This window comes from Selaginella moellendorffii, unplaced genomic scaffold (genome assembly GCF_000143415.4).
Source record: "Selaginella moellendorffii unplaced genomic scaffold, v1.0 SELMOscaffold_6, whole genome shotgun sequence".
Taxonomy (NCBI): Eukaryota; Viridiplantae; Streptophyta; class Lycopodiopsida; order Selaginellales; family Selaginellaceae; genus Selaginella; species Selaginella moellendorffii.
In genome coordinates, this window is record NW_003314267.1 from 1,661,312 (window position 1) to 1,688,641 (window position 27,330).

Below are 27,330 nucleotides of genomic sequence, written 5' to 3' on the forward strand. Positions count from 1 at the left end.
ATCAATTTTTAAACTTAAGTATATTTCAAGGTTATAAACAGTTTTAGATCTTGATAATAGAATAATCTACATAATTGATATAATTGGTACAAAAACACTAACCAAGTGTTACACAGAAAAGTTTTTGAATTAATACCTGCACTACACTTAAAAATTAGTTTTATTTAATGAAATTGACTATTATTACTTATAAATTTGAAAATATTCTAATACTTCATAGCTTTCTATACATAATTTTTTTAATCTACTAAAGCTGTTTTTAGGTTTGCTTAAGCAAACATGTAGTGAATATACTTAGAATATTGAATATTTTTTTTCTTCCATCTGAAAACTTAGATTAATTTTATGTTTATAAATTATAAAACCAAAGTTTTGTGTTTTATTATAAACATCTAACTTGCAACTTCCATGACACTAGCATGGCCAACTTGTAGCCCCCATGTCCTCAAATAACCCTAGCCACCATCACGGCTAGGCCTACCTTCTCAAGCTTTACTACTGAATGGTTTGTAGAACCATTGATTGCTTTTCTTTTTTAAAATCTGTTGGTGCACCAAGATTACAGCCCAATCTCACAATGAAGGAACTATTACATCATCCCCATATCCTATTTATAATAGATTCAAAATTATAAATAATCTACCTACCGCCCCCGCCTTGCTTCCTCCTCGTCGGGCTCCTTGCAATAGTGGCGAAGCGGAACTAACAAGCCACGCTCTTTATGCGAAGAGCTGGGATCAAGTTCGACATTCCGATGATCCCACTCAACGATGACCTCTGCTGGCCCTATGGATGCCTTGTCGTGGCAGTATGACATGGCAGATTTGACAACGTGGAGGATGACGCAATTAAGAACCAGCGCAGGAGTTATTCGGGGTACGTTTGTAGCCGTCATCAAGCCTAGCAGCCTGGGTGGATCCGAGACCAGCTGCATTTCAAAGTGCGTGGGTCGCAACATCGAAGCTACCGGGATTGTGAGCAAAGCCCTCTTCAACGCTGACGCCAAGAGAGTGAGTGAGTCATGCTCTTTCTCTCCATCCAATCCATTTTGCCTTTATCTCCGATCCTTGGTCTTTAGACATTCCAACAAGTGGTTTCGGATGGTGTGCAAGGAGTGAGCTAGGACGAGCTCTTCCGGACGAGGACTTCCACCAGGCGGTGGTGCTCGTCTTTGCCAACAAGCAGGATGCTATGGCTCCCGCGGTGATCACGGCGATTCTGTCCACCACCAATATCGTGCTCCTCGGCAGTACGTGACCCCTCGCAAGCATGGCATCTGTGAGAAAAAAAGCAAAAAGCAGTTCGAAAGAGAAGTTGAAATCGCGGTAGTAAGAACTAAGAAGAATCTCCTCAAGAACAAAGGTTAGCCAAGCAAATGGAACGACGATCGTATTAAAAGAAAGGAGGAACTTCGGCATAGGGTTTGCTATGGCGGTGAGGTGAGCTCCGTGCTGGTTGATCTCTCATTTCGCGGCTAAGGCGGCTTGTGGCAGTGCCGTCGATATCCAGGAAGTGCAAGCGATGCAGGCGGATTTCTTCTACTCCATCCCTGTAGGGGATGGCAGGATGGCGTAGTTCCCCCGGACAACAAGGATACTCGTCGTCTTTGTTGGTTACCCCCTGAAATTCAGTTGTTCTTTGAGCGAAGCACGGATTTTGAATCCACAAACTGGCGTGTTTCCCTCTTTATGCTGCTCTAACTTACACTCTTTCTGTGAAGCGGCCGATTCCATGGAGCAGCCAGGCCTCTCGCAAGAAACCTACGAGAGGCTACGGGAATGCTGCATCTTCAAGCCTGTGTTTGCGTCCCCCCGTGGTTATCGTGTACATCAGTGGCGTCGGCATGTATTAGCAAGATCATCCGCTGCAAGCAGCAAGAGTGCAGTGAAGGACATCATCGCCGGAAAGAATGGTTTCCATGGCCAGCCTTTGAGTGACGTTCTTCAAGGGAAGATTGAGAGAAGTTTCTTCTTTCGTCTCGTTTCACCAAGTTTTTCTTTGAATTCTTTGTTCACCAGCATCGTTCAAGACCCCGGAGCATAAGATCTTCCCATCCGTGGCGCCAGCGACGAAAGGTAGATCAGCCTCTAGATCACCTTCGCTGATAACAAGCTTATGGGCGGGGATGGTGTAGCACTCGCGATCTTCCGCACAGCAAACCGGAGTGGCTGGTGTGGATGACGGACGAGGAGTACCTCGAGCGCCTGAGAAGGGCGGCTTATCCACTTGCTGTGCTCGTCGTTTAGGATGGTTCTCATTGGTGGCATGTTGTCCGGGTTACTGGATTGGACCGATCATGATTGCGTGTGCGCTATACTGAATCGTGGAAATGATCAGCTTTGAGAGGATTGAAAGCTTTCAAGCGAAAGCTTTGTGATCAACTTTTGTATGCTAGCAAAAAGTACCCGTGATCATAGCAAAAACCTTTGATACGCCAATCTATCGAGATCCCAGCTGCTGAGGAACATTGCCATTGCATCACGACGAGATCCGCCACATTCATGCCCGGACACGCACGGCTCAAGCGCGTAGTGCGAGGCTAGAGGATTCTTCCAGTTCGAACTATCTTCGTTTCCATCTTCTCGCCCTGTTTTCCCATGAGCGATGCAGCTTGTGGATCCATCTCGCTGATGCAAAGCTACTGCACCAGCAGATCGCCACGCAGCACCGATCCAGCTGTATGGGAGGCTCGGCGATCTCGATTGTATTTCATAATCTTTTTGTCTCTATCAAAGCCTTGTTGCCCGGCATTGCATCGAAGATCGCTAGCGCCTCGCCAGAGAAGATGTTATTGTCGCGGATGCTATCAAACGCTCAACTTCCAAACGACGTTCGATTAACTGGTTCCAAGTATGCCTCCTCCACGCACCGCAAACGACGTTTTCACTCGCTCGCCTTGTACTTGATCATAGATTTCACGAGCTTCGTGTTTGTAGATGGCCATCCTCTTCAGAGATGAGCACTTTGCCAATCCGAAGCAGCTGCTCGGGGCATTGCGTGACTGCTGCAGGGGCCTTCTTCGGCCCGGAGCGCAACTGGTGGACCGAACGCATGCTCTGGGGGTGACCTGTGGTGCGCGTGTTTCTTCATGCGTTACCTCTGCAAGAGCCCGGAGATCGCAAGCGAAATCGCTCTCAACTCCAGGCGCTTGAAGAGGCATGCTTTTGTGGAGAAGGAGAAGTGGCTCGAGTCGTGTGGGACGCGATGGTGTAGCACTCCGATCGTCCTCAAAGAAAACCGGTTTATTCCTCGGTGGGTGGAATAATCAGCGAAATATAAAAACGAAAGAGCTATCATGCCCGAGGTATATTCTGGCTACCGATAGCTCTTTCGTTTTTATATTTCGTTTTCGTTTTCTGCACCCACCGAGGAATAAACCGCTTCGAAACGAAAGAGCATTCATGCGCGAGGAACTACCGCCAATGTTTTGTTTTTTCTTTACCCTTTTTTTTTGGTATCGTCACTAAACACACCGTAAAGGGATGGCCGATTTCAAGCTCCTTGAAGCACAAAGGAAGAATTCTTCTTGTCGGTATGAAGCTGAGCTCCGAGTGCCGCGCTTGACATGGAGAGAAAGCGTTCGCCATCGAATTTCTGTTGCTTGTGGACTAAGTTTAAGAAAAGTTGACGCGAGTAGAACTGGGAATGTTCTAAATCTCGTAGTTGTAACACCAAACATATAAGAAAAGCTGACTGTGACTAGTTGATATCCATGCACTTTGAATTATATGTTTTCTAAAGAGGGCTGGACTAAGTCAAGTCAATCTTATTTTATTGATTAGAAAATGTAGCATCCAAAGACAAGACTACCCAAGGTTAGATCCAACGAATCTTTGTCCTTTTTACCCAACTTCTCTTTGCCTTGGAAGAATGGAAAAGCAAACCTTTGCAACCAACCAGACCTGCCGAGGGAATCGAACCGGTGACCCGTCAATTCCTCGCTCCAGGCATTATTCTAGTTTTCCATTAATGAGCTATAAGCAGCGTTACATTAAAATTAATCACGGTTACTAAGAGAAGCGCCAAGAAAGGAGCTGCGCGAGCGCGCTCAGTTAGAAACTTAGATTGGAATCGTTTCTGGGCACGGTTGTTGGATCGGTTTAAAATCGCCTATCGCTCTCTTGAATCGCTCGCTCGCTCCACAGATTTCGAGTTGAGAGCTATAGCTGCAAGAAAGCGACCCAGCAACGAGCGAGCGTCCGTTTTTTTTCCCTTTTTTCCTCCTCGGCCGCTCGTTTTTGGGGCCAGATTTGATCGTCCTTGTGAGCGCTTTCCCGTGATCCCATCGGTGAGGTGATGAATTCGCTACGATCGGTGGAAGAAAAGAGAGAACAGTAAAGAAGGGAGAATTTGCGAGGAGCGACTTGCAATGTGGCCGATTTCTTCCAGAGGAAGGAGAAGAAGAACAAGGTGGTGGTAAGGAAAATGGAGAAGATTTCTTCTTCTTCACCCGCAAAGCGAATTCTTCTCGTTGGTATGAAGCTGAGCTCCGAGTGCCGTGAGCGCTTGACATGGATAGTCGCAAGGCTCACGATCCCGGGAGATCACGTCATTGCTGTTCATGTCCTCCAATCTTCCTCCTCTACCGGTAAGCAAAATTCCATTTTTCTTCGATCTTTCAATCTCAAACTTCTTCGTGGCCCATCTGAAAGAGAGCTCACGTTAGATAGATCTCCTGGCTTTCTGCAAAGACAGAGCTTTCCTTCACATACCTTTTTCATACGAAAAACCCTGTAAAACTTTGTAACGTTTTGGCAGCACTGTCTTCGGAGCTGGATCCGGCCACCAGAAAGGAACTGGACGAGACCTTTCAAGGTGTTTTAGGAGTGTACCAGGGCCTCTGTACGCTCAAGCAGGTAATCACTCGTCAGCAACAAAAAAAAATCAGAGAAACAAAAGCTGCTGCTAGCTCTAGAAAATGCGATCATACATACGTACCTCACACCAAAATTTTAATGGTTCTTCTTTCCTCACTCTTGTCTTTGCTGCTTTTGCTTTGTGTGTCGCAGATCAAGTTGGACATTAAAGTGGTTGTTGGAGCCAGTGTTAAAGAGTGCCTGGTGGATGCTGCCAAGTTGGAGGACGCTACGAAATTGATCCTCGGTACCAGCAGATTTGTGCCGACTGGGTAAGCGACCACTCCCATTTAACACGCGTTGACGGGAAGTTTCCATCCATCTAGAGAGTTTAGCTTCGTTACAACTTCAAAGCTTGAATCGCTTACTTACGAGTGGTTTTCTTCTTTGCTTCTTCTGCTGTTTTGGTTTTGTCGTGTGCGGTTTAGTTTGTCCACATCCCTCGCAAAATACTGTTTGAAGAGGCTCCCAAGCAGCTGCTCAGTCACGATAATTGACCGAGGAAAAGTGATATTCGAGAGGCCTGGATATCGCAGCAGCAGCAGCAGCAGCAACAACACTGGTAAGTTGCAATTCTAAAGAGAGAGAGAGAGAGAGAGAAGATAGTGGTTTTACCGCGGTTCTTCATTCCAGGGAAAGAAGTAAGCTCCTGCGCACAAACATGCACGCCTAGTGTTCTTCAAAGAGGAATCATGAAGCGCCTGAGCTGCAGCAGCAGTCGCCACCAAGCTTCGGAATTCGATACCAGTGGCACTGATAATGACTCGCCTGGCGGGAGCAACGACAACAATCCAGGCTCCTCAAACTCTGGTCGCAGCAGCGTTGTGTTGGAGGCCAACTTGTCCGACTCCGACAGATCCTACCCAGCTTCTCCTGTCAGTGTTCTTCACCCCAACACGGACGAGTTCAAGCCCCCGGAATCGAAAGAAAGCCAAGATCACCTGCAAGGGAGTTCGATGACCTGTGAAGATGGGAAAGCCTTGCAGGGATGGCCACTTCGCGCGTTTCCTCTGGACAAAGTTGTTTCTTCGCCGTCGAGAGAGCCCGAGGAGAGGGAGCTGTCCGTAGTTAACTGGGCCTTACAGCTTCCAAACAGGTCCCAGAGGCGACGCGAGGCGCTCGAGTGTTCCTCCGCCAGGGACAGTGTTTCGTCGTCCAGCAGTGAGTTTGGATGCGAACAGAAACTCTTGTCCAAGTGCAGGAGTGCTCCTCCACCGCGGGAAAGATCTCTTCTTCTCGAGTGTCTTCGGCAGGAAGTCGAGGCTCCTCTTGAGCAGGAAGAGGCGAGCAAGCTCAACGACGAGAAACCAGCAGAGACGGCTTCATCATTGTCATTGAGCCAGCGGCTGCAACTTCTCTACACGAAGAACACCTCTGCGGCAGTAAAATTCGATGCGGAGGAGCTGCTGAAAGCCACCAGCAATTTATCATCAAGTAAGCTATCCATGCTCAAACAACAGTCTCTTACCGGTCTTTTGCTTCTCTTGTCTAGAAAACTTGGTCGGAAGAGGTGGCTGTAGCCAAGTTTTTAAAGGAACTCTGGCAAATGGTCAAGCAATTGCTGTCAAATCCTTGAACGAAGTCACGGCTGACTCAGAAGGCGAGCTGGTTACAGAGGTTGAGATATTGAGCAGCTTGAGACATAGGAACGTTATTTCCTTACTTGGTTACTCCGCCAACTCCAAAAAACGTATGCTGGTGTACAACTTTGCCGCAAATGGGAACTTGGAACAGTGCTTGCACGGTACGTGTTCCTCTTGAGTCTCGCTCGCTAATCGTCAAGTCTCCCTTTGGTCTGGATCAGGAGAAAACTCGAAAACGTCTTTTCTGGACTGGCCTTCGCGGAGAAAGATTGCAATTGGTGCTGCAGAAGGACTCGAGTATCTCCACGACGGATGCCCGAGGCCTGTCATTCACAGGGACGTGAAGTCGTCAAACATTCTTCTGTCGTCGACCAACGAAGCTCTGGTAATAACTAACTTGCCTGAAGAGAAAAAAAACTAACGTGTTCGCAGATCTCGGACTTTGGACTTGCAAAATGGGCACCGACAACAACTCCTCACATAACCTGTACAGACGTCGTAGGAACTTTCGGGTATGAAACGCTGAAAACTCACCTCATTTATTCCTCTACCTCGTTGAAAATCCTCACTTCCGTTTACAGATATCTAGCGCCCGAGTACTTCATGTTTGGAAAGCTCAACGAGAAGACGGACGTGTACTCGTTCGGCGTTGTTCTTCTGGAGCTCATCACTGGAAAGCACCCGATCAACGCGTCAAATCAAAAGGGTCAAGAAAACTTGATAAAATGGGTAATGCCACCTCAACTTACCTGTCGAAATCACGTATTCGAATAAGTTTGGCGTCTTGTCTCTTTCAGGGACGACCTCTTCTCGAGAGTGGAAATCTGGAGAAGCTGGTAGATCCGAGACTTCAAGATGACTACGATGTCCAGCATATGAAACTTATGGTCCTGGCAGCAGCCTTGTGTCTTCGACAGTCACCTCAACACAGACCGCGAATGCGCAGAGTAAGTTTCGCCAACAACGATATTTTCCGGTGTCTTAACAGGTGTGTGTGTGTCGTCTTAAAGATATCGAGGTTGCTGAGCGGTGACGAAGAAAACAGCCTCCTGTGGGCCAACCGCGAGTTAAAGCTTTGCAAAGGCGAAGAGCAGCACTGCATAGATGAGGATTACGCACGGCCTTCCACATCCGACTGTGAGGTAAGGACTCACCTTGCGCTGGCCATGCTCGGAGTCGAGGACGATGTCGCATCCGAGTGCGATCAAAGCAGTAGCAGCATGGATTTCGTGAGTTCCAGGAAGAGCCTCGAAGATTACTTTGGTGGTCGATGTAGCCAGTAGCTTAGCTGCGATTTTTTTTCGTGAGGAAACCAGAGAAGAGTGAGCTGGAGTGACGCTTGAGTAGAGAATAGAATAGTCTACCGCTTGGTCGTGGTCGCACGCCTTACAAACACGATGTCCGCGGCTATGCTTTGGCAGCTCCGTCATCTCCCCGACGCTCTAGTTCTCGGACAAACTCCTGACAGCAATTTCAATGCTGGAATGTTGGATAAGAGATGGCTCTCCGTGAACAGTACCTGAGATTTTGGGGAATGAGATGTCGCTGATCACAATTTTCAGGTGGCTCAAGAAGCTGCTTCACTACGATAACAAGGAAGAAGAACAACGCCCCCGCGAGGAAGATGAAGATTGCATTTCCATCTTGGCAGACGCAGCATCACAGCATTTTTCGTTTCCAAGGAAGTTCAGTTACGACGAGATCCAAGCTGCAACGAGTAAGTTTGTCAGAAAGCACAATCCAGGAAATGGTAAAGTTGCTTACTTCGAAGGCAGACTCCGCAGCTCTGGAAAGAGAGTAGTTGTGAAGAAGGTCGAGGCAAGTCGAAGGTTGAGCAAGGAGGACTTCATGGAAGAAGTGACGAAAATGTCCAGGATCCAGCACCGCAATTTGGTGGAGCTTCAAGGTTTCTGCCTCCTCCGGTCCAGCTTCTTCCTCGTCTACTCCGACTACATGTACAGCAGGACGCCCCTGGATAAGCTTCTCTTCGGCAACAGTGACGATGCCCTCCGTTGGACCTCCAGGTTGCAAATTGTTGTTGATGTTGCAAAAGGACTCGCTTGCCTTCACTCAAACAACGTCCTCCACCTGGACTTGAAGTCCGAGAACGTCCACCTAGACAGCAACTTTCGAGCAAAGATCTCCGACTTTGGATTCTCCAGCCTTGCCGCAGAAAAGACGACGATGACTGTACGAGGCACCCCCGGCTACATGGCACCTGAGTGGCTCCAGATGCGAGTGAGCGAGAAGACGGATGTGTACAGCTTTGGAATCCTCGTGCTCGAAGTCGTGAGTGGAAAGAAGACGATCCACTACGAAAAACAGATGCTCAGACACCTGGGAACCTGGGCCTTTCAAGTTGCTCACAGAGGCCGCCTCCTCGAGATGGTGGACACCAAAATACTCCCGGAGGTCTCGTCCCACAGCCGGCAGATGAAAAACCTCCTCAAAATCGGGCTTTGGTGCATTCAAGCCGACGCGAGGATCCGGCCCTCCATGTCGAGTGCCGTCAAGATGCTGGAAGAAGGACGCAGCATCATCGATCCGCCTCTGCCTCCTCTACCACGGGAAGATGCATCCATAGACATGGACTTCTCGCTGAGCGTGGTTATGGAGATGATGCAGCACCGTCAAGACTACGGGAAAAAGAGCAGCTTCTTCAGAAAGTAGAGAATGGGGTGGCAAACCTACGTACAAGTGCGTATATCGGTCACTTGTACAGGCATCAACCTCAGGCTCAGCTGCAAGAGCTCAAGTTCTAAGTCATAAGCATGTATACAAAAACGAAGTTGTAGTAAGGCTTACCAGTGAGCGTGAGAGGAGAGCTTTCTGTATAGCAGCATAAGAGACTCAAGCTTGTCTTTTGCTTTCTAGCTCCAATTCGTAACCCAGCCTTGATCATTCCCTCTCGCCTCGCATGCTGTCGAGCAATTCACGCGACCAAAAGAATCAGCGAGCTCCATCTCTGCGAGAAAGCGTACGCAAAACTACTAGCCACGTACCATTTTCTTTCTTAGAATCCGCGTTACACCGAACTTCCCAGATTCGAATGCTAGAATTTTCATGCGCGCATTCCAAAATCCCAGCATCCACACGCCCACATTTCAAGCAGAGGCTCCCGCTGAGCGCAGCGATCCCTCCCGCGCCTCTTCCCTGTGCCTATCGAGAGAGCGCCATCGCTAAACCCTAAAACCCTCTAAACCTCGAGCAATATAAAAAAAAACCCTTTAATGGATATGGTCTAAGAATTTCCAGAAAGATCTTTTCGTTTCTCCTACGGCATAGTACCACACTCGATGATTTCACGTGAAACGAATATACTCGCTTTTCTTTGCTTCTTTGTTTTGCGTATCCCCGTTCTTCGTCGCGGATGTTCTAAACCACAAAAAAAAGCAGGAAAACCACGAGAGAATCAAGTCAATAACATTGACGTGTTAGATCCAAATCCAAGCAAGCTCTTCCAAGAAATGTACCTCCCAAGTCGCTGCCATGAAAGCCAGTCCCCCGTACCGCAAAAAAACTCTAAACAAATCCCTCCACCAAAAAGCTGTCTAGGCCGCTGTGGATGAGCTCGAAACCATCCATCCTGAGAGAGAGAGAGAGAGAGAGAACGTAATGCTTTCCTCCGCAGCCTCCCGGGACCGAGTGCTCTACAGCCTCAGCAAAATTGACAAGTATGCCGCGCTCGCAAAATCCCAGAAAGCTAGAGCTCCATCCTCCAAAACCTTGTTTCACACCAGCCCCTGGAGCTAACTGGTCGTCTTTGCTCTGATCATCGTCCCCTTTTCCTCTGTTCTATCCTCTCCATACTTTTCTCCACCATGATTGTTAATCCCCTTCGCGGCTATGCCTTGATAAGCCGCAGCTACGAGTGTCTATGGCTTCTTCTTCTTCGTTTGCTTCCTCTTCTTCGTCTTCTCTGCTAGAACTCGTAGCAACTATCCTGCTTGGTTTCCTCTTCACCTCTTCCATCGGCAACCACATCTCTCCCGGCCTGGAAACGCTCGTTAGCTTCACCTTCGATCCTCCCTTCACCAACAATCGTTACCTCAACGTGGAAGGAAACGCGTCCAAGACGACCGAGGACGTCGAGCTCACCACGAACTCGGTGGATGTTGTCATCGGCAACAGCGCTGGCAGGGCCTACTACGTCGATCCCATCCAGTTTCTCGACCCCGACGACAGCTCCACCTGCGTCTCCTTCAGCTCCATCTTCACTTTCAAGCTCGTCCAGTTCAACAACTCGTCCTATCGTCCCGGCGATGGAATGGCCTTCATGATCGTCTCGGATCCACAGCTGCCGCTTAACAGCGCCGGAGCTTATCTCGGTCTCACAAACGCCTCCCTGGATGGAGACTCCAGGAACCATTTCCTGGCCGTGGAGTTCGACACCTTTCAGGACAGCAGCGCTGGAGATCCCGCACGCGACCATATTGGAGTGAACATAAATGGCATCCGGTCAGTCGATGTCTTCAAACTGGAAGGTGAACTCACAAACCTTCTTCGTAGCAATTCCACGCTCACTGCTTGGGTTGAGTATGAAAGCTCGCAGCAGCTGCTTGAAATCAGAGTCAGCACTCTGTCTCAGAGACCACGTCTTCCCCTCCTGAAATACCAGGTAGAACTCGCAGGAATTGTCCAAGAAAAAATGTACGTCGGCTTCTCTGCAGCCACAAGCCTCAATTACGAGCTTCACAAGATCCTGACATGGAAATTCTCGACTTACATAAACAGCAGCGCAACCAACGGCAGCACGGATCCAAATTCTGCTTATCTGCCGGAGAACAAATCGACAGGATGCAACAAGTGGATCTGCAAGAAAATGGCCATCATCCTTTTACCATCCATAGGTCTGCTTTTCCTCGCTACGGTAGTGCTGCTCTTTTGTTTCTGGATATCAAACGGTAAGCCGAGTAAGAACTTCACAAGCTTGCCGTCAACAGTACAGTACTTCACCTTGAAGCAGCTGAGTGCAGCTACAAGAAGCTTCAGCAGGAAAGAAATGATCGGAAGCGGTGGCTTCGGCAAAGTCTACAAAGGTATTCTTCCGAAAGATGGCACTCTCGTTGCGGTGAAACTGCTCTCGGAGGCTTCGCTGCAGAGCGAGAGGCAATTCCTAGCAGAATTATCTGTGATCGGAAGGCTGCAACACAGAAACCTGGTGAGCCTCAAAGGGTGGTGTCATGACAAGGGGAAGCTCTTACTTGTTTACGAGTTCATGCCGAATGGAAGCCTCGACAAGCACCTGTTTTCAGCCGACATAACTCTTCTTTGGCAGCAGCGTTTCCACATTCTCAAAGGCGTTGGTGAAGCTCTCACTTTCCTACACGATGGATGGGAGCAACGAGTGATTCACAGGGACGTCAAAGCCGCAAACGTGCTCTTGGACAGCAAGTTCACGGCAAGGCTGGGGGACTTCGGTCTGGCTCGGCTCATGGAACACAGCAGAGGTCCGCAAACAATGACAAAGGCTGGAACGACAGGCTACATAGCTCCGGAGCTGGCTTACACCGGGAGAGCCACCGAGAAGTCAGATGTGTACAGTTTCGGAATTCTTGCATTGGAAGTGGTGTCTGGGCGACGAGCACTCGACTTAGACTTTGAGTTCGACAAAGAAGGAGTCTTGCTGCTTGACTGGATATGGCAAATGCACGAGAGGGGGAGACTGATGGAGGTGGTGGACGCGAAGCTACAGGATGACTTCGACGTAGAACAGGTGACCGTGGTGCTTTACATGGCTTTGCAGTGCTGCCATCCGGATGCAAACGACAGACCGACCATGCGCAAGTGTTGCCAAATGCTTACCGGCGATGCTGCCCCTCTAACTCCTCACGCCTCAAGGCCTATGACTCTGTATTACTATCCGGACACGCCAGTAATCCCTTCCAGCTGCTCAACCTCAGAGTACCCGTTCAGCTCCTCACAACAGCAACCCCTGTAAAAACTCGATCAAGCAAGCTGTCAAAACGAAAGATATCAAAGAAGTTACCTTGTAGAGAGAGCCAGTGATGATAAGTCCAAAGCTAAGTCACAAATACAAAAGCAGCAATAGAAAAAACATCGACCAATGATTACGTACCAAAAACATCTGATTTATATAGGGTGTTTTAGAGCATTTCTGACCATTGCTCTTTCTCCGAGAAGAGGGATGAGGAAGGATACTTTGCTGTTCGCCGCATTAGCCATTATCTCAGTGAGATGCTCGCTTGCAGGTGAAGCGATTAGTTTCGATCTGCGACCATCATTCAAACAGAGTCAAGCTCTTCTTATGCAAGGACAAGCTAGAGCCACAAATGAAAGTTTGGAGCTTACCGGAGCGTTCGATTCCTCCATCATAAACGCTGGCCGGGTCTTCTATGCTTTGCCTATCAGGTTCGTCCACCAGTCTGGAAAAAACATCCGGATCTCCTCGTTCAACACCGTCTTTGAGTTCCAAGTAAACAGTGCTCTGGACCGCTCCAACTGTAAACAAGGCGACGGGTTTGCCTTCGTCGCTGCAGCGAGCGCTAGCAGCCCCCCCAATGGAAGCGATGCTGGATACCTCGGGCTGATGAACTCTTCCACTGCCGGTAATGCATCCAACCATCTGTTTGCTGTAGAGTTTGACAGCGTCCAGAACGTTGAGTTTGCCGATCCACCATGGAGTCACGTCGGTGTGAATGTTAACAGCATGATCTCGCTTGAAACAGCCCGTTGGGAACGCCCTTTCTTTCCACCATTCAAGACCGCAAACTCCAAAGCGTGGATAGACTATGATGCTTCAACTGATGTGTTGCAGGTCCGTGTTTCGAATGAAAACATCGGCGTCAAGCCAGCAAACGCGCTTCTCGCGGCATCGGGGCTCCAACTATCTGAGGTTTTCCACAGGAGTATGTTCATTGGCTTTTCCGCCTCTTCTGGCTCCTGCAACGACAGTCACGAGATCATGAGATGGCAATTCGACTCAAACTACAAAAATCACCGACCGTCACCTCCGTCTCGGCATCGAGATTCAAAGTCGAAGACGGCAGCTCTTGGTTTTGCTAGCCAAATCTATCCCGTGCTTGGCATAGCACTAGTAGCCGTAGGACTGGCGTCGCTTTGGTACGTATGCCTGGGAAAACCGATCTTGAAGAGCTTTCATCGAAATGGATGCAAACTGTTAGCTCACTTTAGCTATGACGATATCAGCCGTGCTACCGGGAGATTTGACGAGAGACTTGTCCTTGGCCGTGGAGCATTTGGAACAGTGTACAAAGCCGAGTTTAAAGGCCCGATGACTGTCGCTGTGAAGATCTTGGCGCAAACCGGTTTGGAAGTCGAGCACCAGTTCCTGGCCGAGCTCTCCACACTGGGAAAGATCAAACACCCGAACTTAGTCGATCTCCAAGGTTGGTGTCACTCTAGAGGAAAGCTCATGCTAGTCTACGAGTACTTACCGAATGGAAGCTTGGACAGACACCTTTTCTCCGAGAGCGCAAAGTTCCTCTCATGGGAGAGAAGGTCCCAGATCATCCATGGAGTCGCGGAAGCCATCAAGTTTCTCCACCAGGGACACGAGGAATGCATCCTCCACAGAGATATCAAGGCCGCAAACGTTCTTCTCGACAAGAACTTCAAGGCCAAGCTCGGAGATTTCGGCCTGGCAAGGCTCTTCGATCACACCGGAGTCCTCCAGACGATGACGAGAGTTGGGACGGCCGGCTACATCGCTCCAGAGCTCGCGTTCGCGGGCAAGGCCACGGAGAAATCCGACGTCTACAGCTTTGGCGTCTTGATCCTGGAGATTGTCACGGGGCGGCGAACGATCTCTCCCGCCTGCTCCAAAACGCTCATCGATCGAGTGTGGGGGATGCAAGAGAGCAATGCGCTGCTGGAGATTGTCGACGAGAGGATGCGGTCGAGCTACAATCCGGACGAGGCGAGAATGCTGCTCCATCTGGGGCTCACTTGCTGTAGCATGGACGCGGACGAGCGCCCGACGATGGACGAGTGCTGCAAGATCCTTGGCGGCGAGATGCCGGCCCCCGATCCCCCCGCCGCGCAGCCGCTAGCGGCGCTCTGCAGCTACTATCGTAAGATGACTACTCGCGAGCAAGAACCCTAAAACCATGTTTCCAGACCTAAAAATCTTACTTTTTTTCCATCACCTTTTGGCTAAATTATGAGTTGTGCCTTTAAAGTTTTGATAATTTCCATTTATTATCTTTAAAAAATCACCTTAAACTGAATCTTTGTTGTATTGTTTTTTTTTTTCTTAAGAGAAGGAAAAGAAGAAAAACAAATAGAAAAGTGGTGCTTCTTTAGTTTAACTAAGTCTTGGGGCGTGTTTTGTTGATGGATGTGTTCTTACCATGGTCGGTGCTGCAAAGGCTCGGGCCTGACTTTTCTACAAGGGAATTCGTTCTGTCCTGCAGTAAATGTTTCTATTTTGATTTTCATCATGTAGGCTGCTTGGAATTTCCGGTATGTCTTTCTTTTCCACAAAGTGTCAGGACTCCAAGACATTTTGTAAATTGTAGGCACGGTTTTGCAGGTTTCACCAGTGTGTGTTGGAGCTGAAGTCAAGGAGCTTCTGAATCAGCGACGAATGATCTTGTTCCGCTGTAACACCCAAACGCCTCTTTCGGGACAGCGATACATTTAATCCTTCGCGAGCAACACCCAGTTTTCGCATGTCCGTGGAATCCTTTCGTCCTCCTATAGCATCCCAGCTGATGGAGATTATCCAGAAAAACCGTCTAGGGAACCAATAAGTTGGGTTGTCTTGTACATGGGGAGATCATGATCATAGGATTCTTTGATTTCTGGAAAGCTAAATCAAACATCTCCCTCCAAGACGTCCCAATCTATTTGTTCCCAAGGTAAGAAGGGTACAAAGGGATCCAATTTTATGAAGCTACTACAAGCAACGATCCTTTCATGCTTGGAACTGACATGGAATTATGGAGGTGGCAAGCAAATGCTCTGGGCATAGCGAGCATTTCGGCAAAGTATCAATCACGTGTTTGTGACTCATAAAAGAAAAAGTATAAAAACTTTTCTCGTTGAAAATAGTACCACAGTCTAGAAATCATCCCATCTTCAGTGATATACGGAAAAAAATTGTAAGTCTTGCAGAGAATCATCTTTTTTGGTCTGAAATCTGTGATTCATCCAGGCAATGATCATCCAGGCATTAACATGTCTAGAGCCCACGTGAAAAATATGGCTGCCGCAAAGGAGAATATGGAAAGAATCAAGAAAGGAGTCCTGCCGGTGATCTCCTTTCTTCTATTGCTAGTTCTTTCTTCAATTCTTAATTCCTTGAAAAGAAAATCAAACCGGAGCGAGAGCGTGAGAGGGGGACATGACAGCCCACCGCCATAAGCCATGGCTGGGGCATGAGATCAAAGAAAAGCTTTGGGATCTTTGGCCAAAGCGCGATAAACTTTAGCAGGGGATACATATTTTGGACGAGCTAGAAGTTAAGACTGCTGCTTAGTCGCATCTGGGATATCGAAACCGGCTGAGGCCACAATCACTGGGAGCTCGCTCGTAGCGCCCGCGGAGGTTCCGATCCACGCGACAGATGCACCGGGCGTCCACTCTGCTAGTCGCCTGGCAGCACAAACCTCCCGGCCGGGCTCGGTTGAATCGGGCGTACTCGCGGCACGCATCCACGAAATCCTGGCAATCCAGTCGATCGCCCCGGCCACCCCCTCCAAATCCCCCTTCAAAAAAAAAAAAAACAAACAAATCAATGTCCAAGAACAAGCGTGAGTTCTTCCGTACCGCCGCCGCCGCCGCCGCCGCCGCCGCCGCCGCCGCCAGGTCCACCACCGCCTCCACCAGGCCCGCCACCGAATCCACCGCCTCCGCCAGGTCCGCCACCGAACCCACCGCCACCGCCCCCGCGCCCAAAACCAGGCTGAGCTTGGGCGAGATCGAAAATCACAGCTAACAAAACTATAGCAAGAACAAGAAGAGAGTTCCTCATAGTTGACATGCTTGATCGACTTGATGCTACTCCAATCCAAGAGAGGATGTCTTTTGTAGGCTGGAGATTTTCGGCGACCATTAATGCTGCCCACCCATCTTTGTTGAAAAGAAAGGTGGCGAGCAGTAGCGTTACAGAGTCCACAGGCCGGCCATTCAATCTCGAGCTTATCACCTCGGAGAATATCCTCCACTTGCGATTTTGTTTAGCACTTAGCGCCCGCGAGCCCGGAGTATGACTTCCTCTGGATGATCCTCGAGAGCTCAGAGCTTGCCGCTGCCAGCGCCGCCATTCTTGCCACAAGAAGAGAGACTGCTGCGCTCCAGAGGAGAGATCACGGGGCTGCGAGCGACGGTGCTTCTGGCCCTCTTGGAGTATGGATTTAGCAGACTCTCGCAGAAGGAGGTAGAGCTCTTGGCCACTAGAAAGATTTAGAAACCAGCATGGGGAGAGAGAAACAAAGCTCACGTACCTCTGCCACTGCCTTGATTTTCAAGGCCGTGTCAGTCATCAGCAGCACCACTCTCCTGTCCACAACGCTTCTCTCGAAGAGCAGCGCACAGTCTAGGACGTGGTCGTCGTTCGTAGGAGAGAGTAAATCCACGGCATATGGGAGGAAGTTCTTGGCCACGGATGGAGAGACCGGAGGAGTCATGCCCATTGGTTTCATCTCGTTGCTTTTCTGCACGTGTATCTACCATGGCTTTTTCACCATGCACTCCTCTATCCAGCGCAGTGACCTCCACCACTGAGATTTCTTGTCCTCGCTTCTTTGAGGAAGCTCCCGGATGACTGCCAAAAGTTTAAAGGCGAAAGAAAAGAATTATGAAAAATGCTTATATTCGGTATGATGAAGCTCATGGAAAGAGGCCTTACCCGGTGACAATGAGTGTAATAGTCTTTGAGATGTCTTCATCGGAGCCCATTGAGTACGGATTCGGAACAGTCTCCTTCGAAGCTCTGGCTTAGGCGTGGTGTCAAACTCGAGCTGCCAAGCCTTGTCACAAAAACAGAGGCTGCTGCACCCTGTATCGGAGCTGAAGACGGTTACGTATCAGACAAGGAAAACATGGCTCCTGCTCTAGTTGCAAACCCTGAGGTGGATGCATCCAACTCCGTGGTGTCGAGGAAACCACTCGGGGAGCTCTATTTACCGAGTGTTCAACACGACTAAAAGCCCGTTTTCCAGCCAGCACCTAAGATCTTCTTTCCAGCCGGAGACATTCGCAGAGTTGTGAACTTCACTGACAGAAGCCACTCCCGGGGTGGCGAGCCCGATCTTCCATTGAATGCAAAATGAAAAAATGAAAAACCAAAGCTGACCTGTTTACGTGAGTTACTGCTTTCCAGCCGCAAGATGCTGTGGAACACCTCATCCAGACCCTTGGCAACCAGGAGTGCATTCGAACTGAGCTAGACAAGTATCCTATCCCAGCTCGTCCTAAGGGACATGCACTCAGGTAAGCTTAAGGCTGATCGAAAGTCTAACAGTTTATGGGACACAACTCAATGGGGAGCCTTTGCTCCCTCTCGACTCAGCCACGATGGAGGAAGATTGAAAGTTTGAGGTGGGAGCATTGAACTGTATATGGTCAAGCTTTGCCACAAGGACACACAAAATTGGGAGTGTTTAGGTGGTTTAGAAAGATTTTTATCTAGCATTAATGATCATATCCTTTAAAAGTTCTTAAACAAATAATATTTCTATGTATTAATATAATTGATCAAATAATGGAAGTTTATAATTATAAACACAAGATTAATCTTACTACATATCAAATATTATTAGATGGTAGAATAAACTAGAATAAACTAGAATGTACTAGGAAGTATTAAAGTTTATAAATTTTAAACATGATTATTAATTTAGAACTACAAAATTAATCTAAATGAATAACAACTGTTAGATGGTAAAATATCCCAAAATATTCTAGTGTATTTTTACTACCCCTCCATGTTTTCTTAAGAACAAAAAAACTACCTATCCTAGCCGTTGAAAAGAGATTGAGAAATTTTGAAGGATAAAATGATTTTATCAACTATTAGATAAATAATGGCACAGTAAATTATTATTAATAATAAATAAAATTATAACTATTCTATAATAATTTACAAACTTTATTAATAATTTATGTTGTTAGTATTTTTCTTAATTGTGAGCAATAAGAGCAAAGGCAAGGGCAAGGGAGGAAGTGGATGAAGGTAGAGGTAACAATAATGGTGATACTAACTACTCTTACCACTTCTTCTAATGGTAATGATGGTGGTGGTGGCAATGGCCTTATTAGTGTTGTTGTTATTACCACTTCTAATAATAACAACACTAATGAGGGTGAATATCTTTAGTGTAGGGTGCTTGAAGTAAATAAAGAGCCCTAAAGAGACTATAAGATCTTTTAATTTAAAGAAAGCAATAAGTAAGTTTTGTGTAAGCTCCTATTTATAAGCTTTTGAATTTGAACTTCACATAGTATTACTTAAACTAAAAATACTTAACCCCAAATATCATAAGACTCTTAACCAATTAAAAAAAGGGGTACACTCTTTTTTATAGGCCCTTCTTTTTTATATTTGAAGCCAAATAAATTATCTCTCAAGTTTTTTTTTAGTTGCTTATATTATTTTATAGTTTTTTTTCTTTCTGAATAAGAATAAAAGATTTCCAAATGTAGTTCTAATGTAGGGTGTTTGGGGAGATAAGAAAGCTTTAACACATGGAGTACATAATTCTTTAAATTGGAACTAATAGAGAGTAAATTTAAGTAGGTTTGAATCTTATTTTTTTGTTTTTGTGTGCAAGATCTTTGAAAGGTTTATTAATGTAACTATAGCATAAAATTTTATAGAAAAACACTTTCAAGTTACTTATTTATTTATGACTTGGGGGATCAAGGCAAATATGGGAGAGAGGTAGTAATGTGGGATGTACTTAAGAATTTTTTTAATGTTTTTCCATTTGCACTTCTTCATGAATTACCTTCATTACAAAGTGTAGAGCATAAGATTATGTTAAAGCCAAAGATAAAGCCAATTAATTGATATCCATTTCTATTTAGCTATGCAGAAAAGAAAGAAGTTCAACAATAAATCAAGGAGTTATTTGAGTTTGGATTCATTCAGCTAAATAAGTCTCCATTTAGCACACTAGCCTTGCTCGTGAAAAAAAAAAAAAGTTTGATATAGATATGTATTAACTACTAACCTTACACAAAAAGATAGTGAAGGGTAGAGTGGATATCATCATATTGCAATATATGACTTGTTTATCTCTAAGATGGCATTTAATATAAATTTCAGGCATTTTAAGTTCATAATTATGCCGTTGATTGATGAATACATTAGCTATATTTACTTAGTTAATGACAAAAGTGTTTGAGAATTATCTTCATTTTAGCAAGAATATAGAAGAGGATAAGGTGCATTTGCACAAAATTCTCATGTTGCTACATGATAACAAACTTTACACAAAGAAGAGAGCATAAGTGAGATTTTCAGCAAGTTTTAAAGTACAATCACCCAAAAAGTAATCAACTCAATAAATAAGATAAAAATAACTTACCATCATATTTTTAAAATTATGGAGTCAAGCTTGGTTACTAATAGTTACTAATAGCATAGGTATTGTAAGGAATGGTATTTGCAATATAAGGTTTAAGGACAAAAATATGAAAGATTAAGTGAAGTTTCATGGAAGGTAGTTACATCTAACCCAAAATGGTAAAAGGTCCTAGTCATTAGTAATTTAGCTCATTACATGGCTGAGTTGTTCAGAAGTTATGTTAAAGAAGCCATATTTGATCTGTAATATTAAATACAAGAGTCAGAGCACAATGGCTATCTTGTGGAAGTCTTGAGCACAATACAAATGGTGAATCAAGTTCTCATAGATGTAATGAAGGTGGAGTTTAGATATAAGCATGCAATAACAAATAAGGGTGTTAACATGTGATAGTAAAGAATAATATTTAGCATGTTGAACTGTGACTATGAACTGAGTTGTTGTAAAAAAATTTATAAGTGACAAAATATTTATTTAGTTGTCCAGCTAATAATTATTAAAATATCGAAGGTATTATTTCAATGTTTGAATACGGGCCCCTTCTTTCTTCGGCACTGGAGATCTAAACGGCCACTTCCCGACATCGCTATTTACTGCTGAAGCGTCTAGATTCCACTGTCCATGGCATATTGTGTGATCCCAACTAATCTTCGGATGATTCTTTGATCTTTAAGCACTCGGGATTTCCTCCAGTTCTGATACCCTGCTTCCGGATAGAGCTCAGATGTAGTAGTTATATACACCCTGGTCCTGCTGGGAGGAATCCCGAAGTGCTCCATAACTTTCAGCATTCCTGAGTATTTGAGGCCGTGCTCATGCCTCTCAGAACTGAGAGTCGCTTGGAACAGCTCGAGCTCGGGCAAATCCTGGGGTGTCGGCTGCACTATCGTCATGGCGTCCACTGTCTCTTCCACTGGTGAATCCGGCCAGATGATTCTGTTGACCGGCCAAGGACGTGACACATTCTCAATCTTGTCGACTTTCACCACTTCACCAAACTCAAAAACACGCTCCTCGTCCTGACTTACCACATTGATATCGTCGTGGACTCGGCGAACCTTGAAACAACGACGGCTGTATTTCTGTGTCAGGGTCATGAACTCGTGCTGGAAGACGTGGCCCTTGCAACCGTTGACACCATGAGCCGCCAGTCCCTTGAAGCTTAAAAACAGACGCAACTCCCCGCTGGTAGACTCGCTTAGTTTCTCCGTCGCCACCTTCACAAGGTAGGGAGATGCAAACATGTACTCGTACCCGTTGTATCCCTGCTTGACCCTATGGTGTACTACTTTGTGAGACGGATGGTCACCATCGGCAATCTGCTGTCCCACCGTTTCTACTGTACGCTGAATAAAATGTAAACCACTGACGATGGTATCCAGGTCGATATGCGGCTTCTCAAGCACAAAGCGAGCCGTGCCACCCCATCTCCTGTATCTCTCCTTGACAACGTCCAACGTTAGCATCTTTCGTGCCTCAAGCAATTCCTCCTCGCCCTTAAGCGCTTGGACATGAGGCAGTGTCGGATCAAACATCACTTGCCAGGCAACCGCGAGCTCGGCAGCAGACCACACCGGCAGGATCACCTGGTTGCCGCGGCCATCCTTATCATAGTCCTGGAAATTGCTCAGCTTCGGAATTGCAGCAAGCAAGCTTTTGCATCCAAACTCCGGAACACACGGCAGCTTGCCATCCACCAGATAGTAAACCTCCGGATCAAGCAGGACGCCGTTGTTTTTCAGCCGGAGACACGAGTAATCCTGACCAATGACCTTGCTTTCATTGTTGTGTTGCGGCTCATAGAAGTAGAGAGAACCGCCCTTGGTCTGAAAAGCAACTGGCTTCCTTTCATTCAACAGCTTGAGCAGCGTGGTGATGATAAACCCCGTCTTGCCGATGCCAGGAACTCCCAGCAGTAGAACCGCAAGGACGCCACTGTCCCAAAGCCTCTCCACCTTCTCGCGGACTGGCACGTAGCAGGGTCGCTCCAGGATACACGAACCACTAGTCTTACACCAGAAATTCTGTAAGGCTTTACGAGACTGCGGGGTCGTGAATGTGTACATCGTTAGCTCCAGCAACCCTGCAGCACCAAGGAAAGCATTATAGGACAAAAGAGACACAGAAAGATCTTACCAGGCGGGGAAGGACACGGTATCTCGTTCGATGCTTCCTTCACATAGTGCATTTCGTCCGTTTGGTCCTAGAGATTGAATCGATGAGAGATCGCCATTGTATCATACTGAACGCACCTCAGCAGCAGGGGTTGATGACATCGCTGGATCCATCGCCTCCTCCTCCTCCGGAAACATGGGACTAAATTTATCCGGCAGCTCCGGAATCTGATTCTCTGGTTGAAGAGTAACAGTCTGCTTCTCACACTCCAGACTCATCGTCCGTGAGCACACGAGATCCACTGCAACTCAGGCGAGAGTTGGAGGAAGTCAGGATGAGAACATGCGAGCCTACCAGGATTACAAGTGGTCAGATCCACAAAATTGCGAAGGGCCAAGCACAGGAGAGGGGACGACATGTACTCGGACAAATCCGTGTAAGAGAGAACCTCCAGCTCGTCCAGTCTTATGAATCCGGCTTCACGGAGCGTCGCGACATCGGCGCCGAGAAATTGGTGCTTTGGGTACCGCGATCGGAGAAAATCCTCAATGCTCTCGCCGCCGCGCTTCCTCATCTCAGTAGCAAATTTAGGGTTCTTACCTTGACAACTATTCAATGCCACATCAGCTGATTTAAATGTTTCTAATATATTTCATTTTCGTGTAATCTCGTATATACATAATACATACATATATATAAATTTTTATATTATAATGTTTTAAATAATTTAAAATATTAATTTTAATAATAATATATTTATTTACTATAAAATATGCAAAATAAAAGTTGAGAATAATTACATTTTAATAAAAAAGTTATTATGGGTTATTCTAACTTAAAGATTACATCTTGCTTACAATTTCTCTTGCATCATGCTTGAATTGGAGGCCATTGATCGGCAAATATAGATAGTTTATAAACTTAGTCTTCAAAGTTCTCATTTGAATTATTACCAAGATTTGTAATAAGTTAAGTAAATTCTACTAGCAAGATTTGCATTAAAGGCATTTCACTTAGGCTTGTGCTACACCACAACCTCCATGTTCCCTTACTCATTGATGCCTCACAAATGCTTTATTTCGTTAAAGTGGGACTTTTCATTATCCCACTTATGGTGTGTGGCCACATGCCATTTTTATAACAACAATAAAAAATTGAAGTTTTAACTTTATAATTTATAAATTAAAAACTTTTCATATGATTTTGTGTTATAATATTGTAAAATATAAAAAAATAAATTAAAAAACTGATAGAAATATTAATAAATATTAATTAAGTACTGGGAAATGGCATGTGGACACATGCTAATTAATGTCCCACTTTACTGAATAAGTCCCATTTTAACGAAATAAAGCATACAATCACTACAATAGTGACTGGCAGAGGTAACACACTTGAACACCATTCATTTTTATGGCAAATTGATTTGATAAATGAGTTGCTACACACTCCTTAGAGAATTTTGACTTCTATGACCACTATTTTATTATTTTAATCTTGTGAGATACGAGTTAGCACACACTTTGGGAGTTTTTGGTTCATTTTGCATCCATTCTTGGAGCTTCAATTGCATAGCTAGGGTTCATTGGAGCAATCTTAATGCCTTACCTATTTAAAGTTTGAGAATAGTTTGGGGGTTATTAATTTTAATGTCTCCAATCATTCACTTTTAGATGAACAATTTACATGTGATATATTATATCTCAAGATTGATTTGTGGTGCATAAAGGGAACTCACAAATTAGTTTCCTTGTGCTTGCTGGATTTGACATTTGCAAACTCACATATATGTTAAACTCTTACAGCCATGCCTCTCTTACCTCTTTTGCACCAATTTATAATTAATCATTAAAAAATATTAAATAAATTTGTATTAAACCAAAGTATATTTTAAATATATTTCTTACACAATAAGCAAGTCATATAATCACTTTGAACAGTTATTCAGGTCAGCAGCAATATTAAAAATTTATATCATAAATTCTATTTAGTGGACCAGATTATGCCTTGAATGATTTAAAGACTTTCAACTGATTTAGAAAGTAAATTATTTTTAAAAAAAAATTGTTCAAAAGCATTATATAAAGAAGGCTAGGACTAAAGTTTTAATATTCTACTTCAATATCAATTGTGAGCCAATTTTTTATATAATAAAATTCTTACTTCATTAATTCATTTTTCCCTTTTTCTCATTTTCTTTATTTAAGATTTATTTCTATTCTACTAGAAATAGAAATTGGCTTCAGTCTTAACAATCTCTAAGTGGTAAAGTTTTGTTATTAACAAATCTCTTGCTCTCTTGAGGATATATATATACATACATACATATACATATACATATATGCATATATATAAGTAATTCACTCTGTAGTCTTAATTCCAAACAATAGAAACTATATTTACTTTCTTCTAACAGCACCTCTTGCTTTGGATTCTCTTGACTATAGGGGTCATGACCTTTTAAGTTTTTGTGATCCACCCTCACACAGCTCATTGATTGTTCTCTTTATGGATTCTCAAGCTTGGCTATTACTACACCTTCCCACGTTGATTATACCTTAATCTCTCTCATCCCACCTTCATGGTTATGTATTATCCTCATGATTGAGATAATTATCTCCTCTATGTATTTATAATTTGCCCATGTCTTCTCACTTGGATATTTTATAACTAGTATATTTAGAGCTTGTGTATGCCACAAGCTCTAATTACATAATTGTTTGTTTATAAAAATATCTTTTATATGCCCAGGCATATTAAACTACTAAGTAGCCACATTAATATAGAATACGGAATTAGTAGTTTAAAAAATAAATCTTATTTAATGAACTAAATCTTGTGATTTAGGGTTAAAATATTCTATAAATAGGCAGCCGTCAGATGTTACCAGCCAATAGGGCTAGTTCTTTCAGCATGGCATCTATGGAGATTGCTCCTTTCCAGGAGCTTAAACGTGCCATCAAGGTTGTGGACGCTAAAATCGAGGGAGTGGAGAAACAACTGGCGAGCGAGCAAGATCAGGAGGAGGAGCAGCTGCGGAAGAAGATGCGGAAGGAGAAGGAGCAGCTGCGGGAGAAGAAGCAGCTGAGGGAGAAGGAACTCCTCCTACTTAAATCTAATGGTAAGCCTTTTCCCGTATCATGCTATGCGGATCTGAGACATTTGATTCGCTTGCAGTGCCCCACGGAACCGGCGGATCTGGTAAGCAATTTGTTTCTGCTTGCCCCAAATTTCCTTCTTCGTCATTCTCACTGTATGCCCCAGAATTGTGCTGAGGCATTTGTTCGTGGCCTCGTGTTAGTGCTGGATTTTTTTGTATTAGCCACGATTTTGTGAGGTTTGCTGGTACTGGGCATGTCTTTCTCTTCGCTTTCATGTAGTCTGGTGTTGTGTTGTAGTTGGGCGTCCCTGCGTCTTTTGTGTTTCGCTGACGAGATGTTTTGTCGTGGCTAGCTATGTCGTTGTGTCATGTTTGCTATGGCGTTTTTATCCCCTTATTTTTTTTTTCGGTTTTTCTTTTGCTGCCTGGACCCTTGAGCAGCCATTTCGAGTCGTGGCCGGCTATGTCGATCTGGTTCATCTGTAGTTGGCGTCCCTGCGTCTTTTTTGTGTTGCGTTTACTTATGATGACGAGATCGTTGTGTGTGTAATGGGCTGACAAGCTCTTTTCTTTTGTTACTGGCATTTAGCTGTTTTTCACATCTTATTTTCCGGCTTTGAGCAGTTTTTTTCTCTTTGCAGACGCAACCAGGTATAACTACGAGCTTCCGACGTCTTTAGAAGCGGGTGACATGTTCCACTTCTGCCCAGAGGTCTTCCATAAGGATTTCTATTATGTTCAGCAGGTGTGGAAACCATTTTACACAGAGATGAGCAAGGTTACCCAAGGGCACGTTAGCGTGGTACACGTCTCCGGCAACCCCGGCATAGGCAAGTCCCATTTTCTGGTTTACGTGCTCGTTAATCTACTCAAGGAAGGGAAGACCGTCCAGGTGGAGCTCGTTATTCAGGAAACTGTGGATTATTATGCTTTCTATCCGGACGGGACATACCAGATTCTTAACGAGTTTAACAGGTCGCTGCAAGGGGAGATCCTACTGACTGATCAGAGGTTTTTTGGTCACTATGGGCGAATTACGTATATCTTTGCATCTCCCAATAGAGACAACTGGGTGGAAGCCTGGAAGAACATAACCTCGAGCCGCTTCCAACAGCTTTTTATGCCGCCTTGGTCCTTTGAGGAACTAGAAAATCTTTTCTACCAGTACGAGTATCTGGAGAAGAACAGGTTCTCAGACCCTCGAACGGAGTTTCGTGTGAGAAATCTACTATTTGGTCCTATACCCAGGTGGTACTTCTTCTGCACCCTGGAGATCGGATATCAGGAGATATTAAAGAATGTACATAAGATGGTCAGGGAAGGGGTGCTTCAGGTGCAGGACTTCAGAGGCGCTAATGACAAGGAAGAATATTCATATACGGTGTTCACAATGTGGCCAAGTGCGAATTTTTCGTATATTCAGTCAATCAGGCCTGTCTCCCAGTGGATTTCACAAAGGATTGCTCAGGTGGCCGCTTACACGGAGGGGTTTGAGACCTTCGTCTTGGCTGCTGAGGGTGACCCGGCATTGAAAGTCGCTGCTGGGAATTTGTTTGAACGTTATGCCCATGAACGGCTTGCACAGGGGGGAACGTTCAAAGCCGTGGAAGATGGATCTGATGTGGTGTTGCAAACTCGTCGGATCAAGTATTTTTCTGGTTTGGCAGTGTCGGCGGATCCCAAGTGGAGGAAGGACACATGTTACTATTGGGTGCCTAGGAACAAGAACTTCCCCATCGACAGTATAACACCGAACCATATGATCCAAGTGTCCTTGGCGAAGTCGAGGAAGCCCATGGATCGGGCTGTCTTCTCCAGACTGCGGTTGGATTTAAACCAGGTAGGTGCAATATCTTTATTATGTTTGGCACTGAACTCCTAACCGATGCAGGACGCTTATATGGTGCTGGTGAAACCTGAGGGTGATAGAAGAAGTGCCCCGGTTATTAAAGTTCAAAGTTCAAACGAGCAGAAGGTGCTGTCTGATGAAGACAAGCAGTTGGTCTTAGTTGGTGATTTGAGGTATTGCCAGATCCAGGCATTGTGCAAGAAGTATGGAATTCATGCAAACCAGCACAAGGAGGTGATGCTTAAGGAACTCGAGGAACTTGTGGCTCTTGCCAATGTCCAGGATGGTGGTGGCCTGCAAGAGGAGCAAC

General features: G+C 45.5%; 4 protein-coding genes and 2 long non-coding RNA genes across 6 annotated transcripts; 4 read left to right on the forward strand and 2 right to left on the reverse strand.

Annotated features, from left to right (window-relative positions):
• Positions 1-4,339: 4,339 nt before the first annotated feature.
• Positions 4,340-5,550, reverse strand: LOC112344825. The gene is made up of 5 exons (XR_002991840.1): positions 5,472-5,550; positions 5,229-5,379; positions 4,939-5,178; positions 4,713-4,840; positions 4,340-4,645 (listed from the first exon to the last, which is right to left on the reverse strand). It is a non-coding gene; the product is annotated as an uncharacterized LOC112344825 (long non-coding RNA).
• LOC9634601 (U-box domain-containing protein 51) lies at positions 4,395-7,974 on the forward strand. The gene is made up of 11 exons (XM_002965503.2): positions 4,395-4,588; positions 4,759-4,856; positions 5,010-5,128; positions 5,285-5,418; positions 5,490-6,290; positions 6,349-6,600; positions 6,661-6,824; positions 6,872-6,951; positions 7,021-7,168; positions 7,237-7,386; positions 7,450-7,974. Exons 1-11 carry the CDS (start codon positions 4,426-4,428, stop codon positions 7,720-7,722), a joined length of 2,382 nt encoding a protein of 793 aa, XP_002965549.2. The 5' UTR covers positions 4,395-4,425; the 3' UTR covers positions 7,723-7,974.
• LOC112344826 lies at positions 6,839-7,305 on the reverse strand. Its single transcript, XR_002991841.1, has 3 exons — positions 7,189-7,305; positions 6,974-7,109; positions 6,839-6,924 (listed from the first exon to the last, which is right to left on the reverse strand). It is a non-coding gene; the product is annotated as an uncharacterized LOC112344826 (long non-coding RNA).
• Positions 7,959-9,319, forward strand: LOC112344824 (G-type lectin S-receptor-like serine/threonine-protein kinase SD2-5). Its single transcript, XM_024670247.1, has one exon. It carries the CDS (start codon positions 7,979-7,981, stop codon positions 9,107-9,109), a length of 1,131 nt encoding a protein of 376 aa, XP_024526015.1. The 5' UTR covers positions 7,959-7,978; the 3' UTR covers positions 9,110-9,319.
• Positions 9,320-9,450: 131 nt separating this feature from the next.
• On the forward strand, positions 9,451-12,524 carry LOC112344823 (L-type lectin-domain containing receptor kinase VIII.1-like). Its single transcript, XM_024670246.1, has one exon. It carries the CDS (start codon positions 10,317-10,319, stop codon positions 12,378-12,380), a length of 2,064 nt encoding a protein of 687 aa, XP_024526014.1. The 5' UTR covers positions 9,451-10,316; the 3' UTR covers positions 12,381-12,524.
• A 63-nt stretch (positions 12,525-12,587) lies between these two features.
• Positions 12,588-14,525, forward strand: LOC9634602 (L-type lectin-domain containing receptor kinase IV.1). Its single transcript, XM_024670719.1, has one exon. It carries the CDS (start codon positions 12,588-12,590, stop codon positions 14,523-14,525), a length of 1,938 nt encoding a protein of 645 aa, XP_024526487.1.
• Positions 14,526-27,330: the final 12,805 nt, after the last annotated feature.

What these genes read in the sequence shown, in the direction of transcription:
- LOC9634601 (XM_002965503.2), top strand. Translation starts at nt 4,426, where the DNA reads ATGGAGAAGATTTCTTCTTCTTCACCCGCAAAGCGAATTCTTCTCGTT. An exon ending in GCCTCTGTACGCTCAAGCAG is followed by an intron (nt 4,857 to 5,009) that starts GTAATCACTCGT and finishes TGTGTGTCGCAG; the next exon opens with ATCAAGTTGGACATTAAAGT. An exon ending in GACGTCGTAGGAACTTTCGG is followed by an intron (nt 6,952 to 7,020) that starts GTATGAAACGCT and finishes TTCCGTTTACAG; the next exon opens with ATATCTAGCGCCCGAGTACT.
- LOC112344824 (XM_024670247.1), top strand. Translation starts at nt 7,979, where the DNA reads ATGTCGCTGATCACAATTTTCAGGTGGCTCAAGAAGCTGCTTCACTAC.
- LOC112344823 (XM_024670246.1), top strand. Translation starts at nt 10,317, where the DNA reads ATGGCTTCTTCTTCTTCGTTTGCTTCCTCTTCTTCGTCTTCTCTGCTA.
- LOC9634602 (XM_024670719.1), top strand. Translation starts at nt 12,588, where the DNA reads ATGAGGAAGGATACTTTGCTGTTCGCCGCATTAGCCATTATCTCAGTG.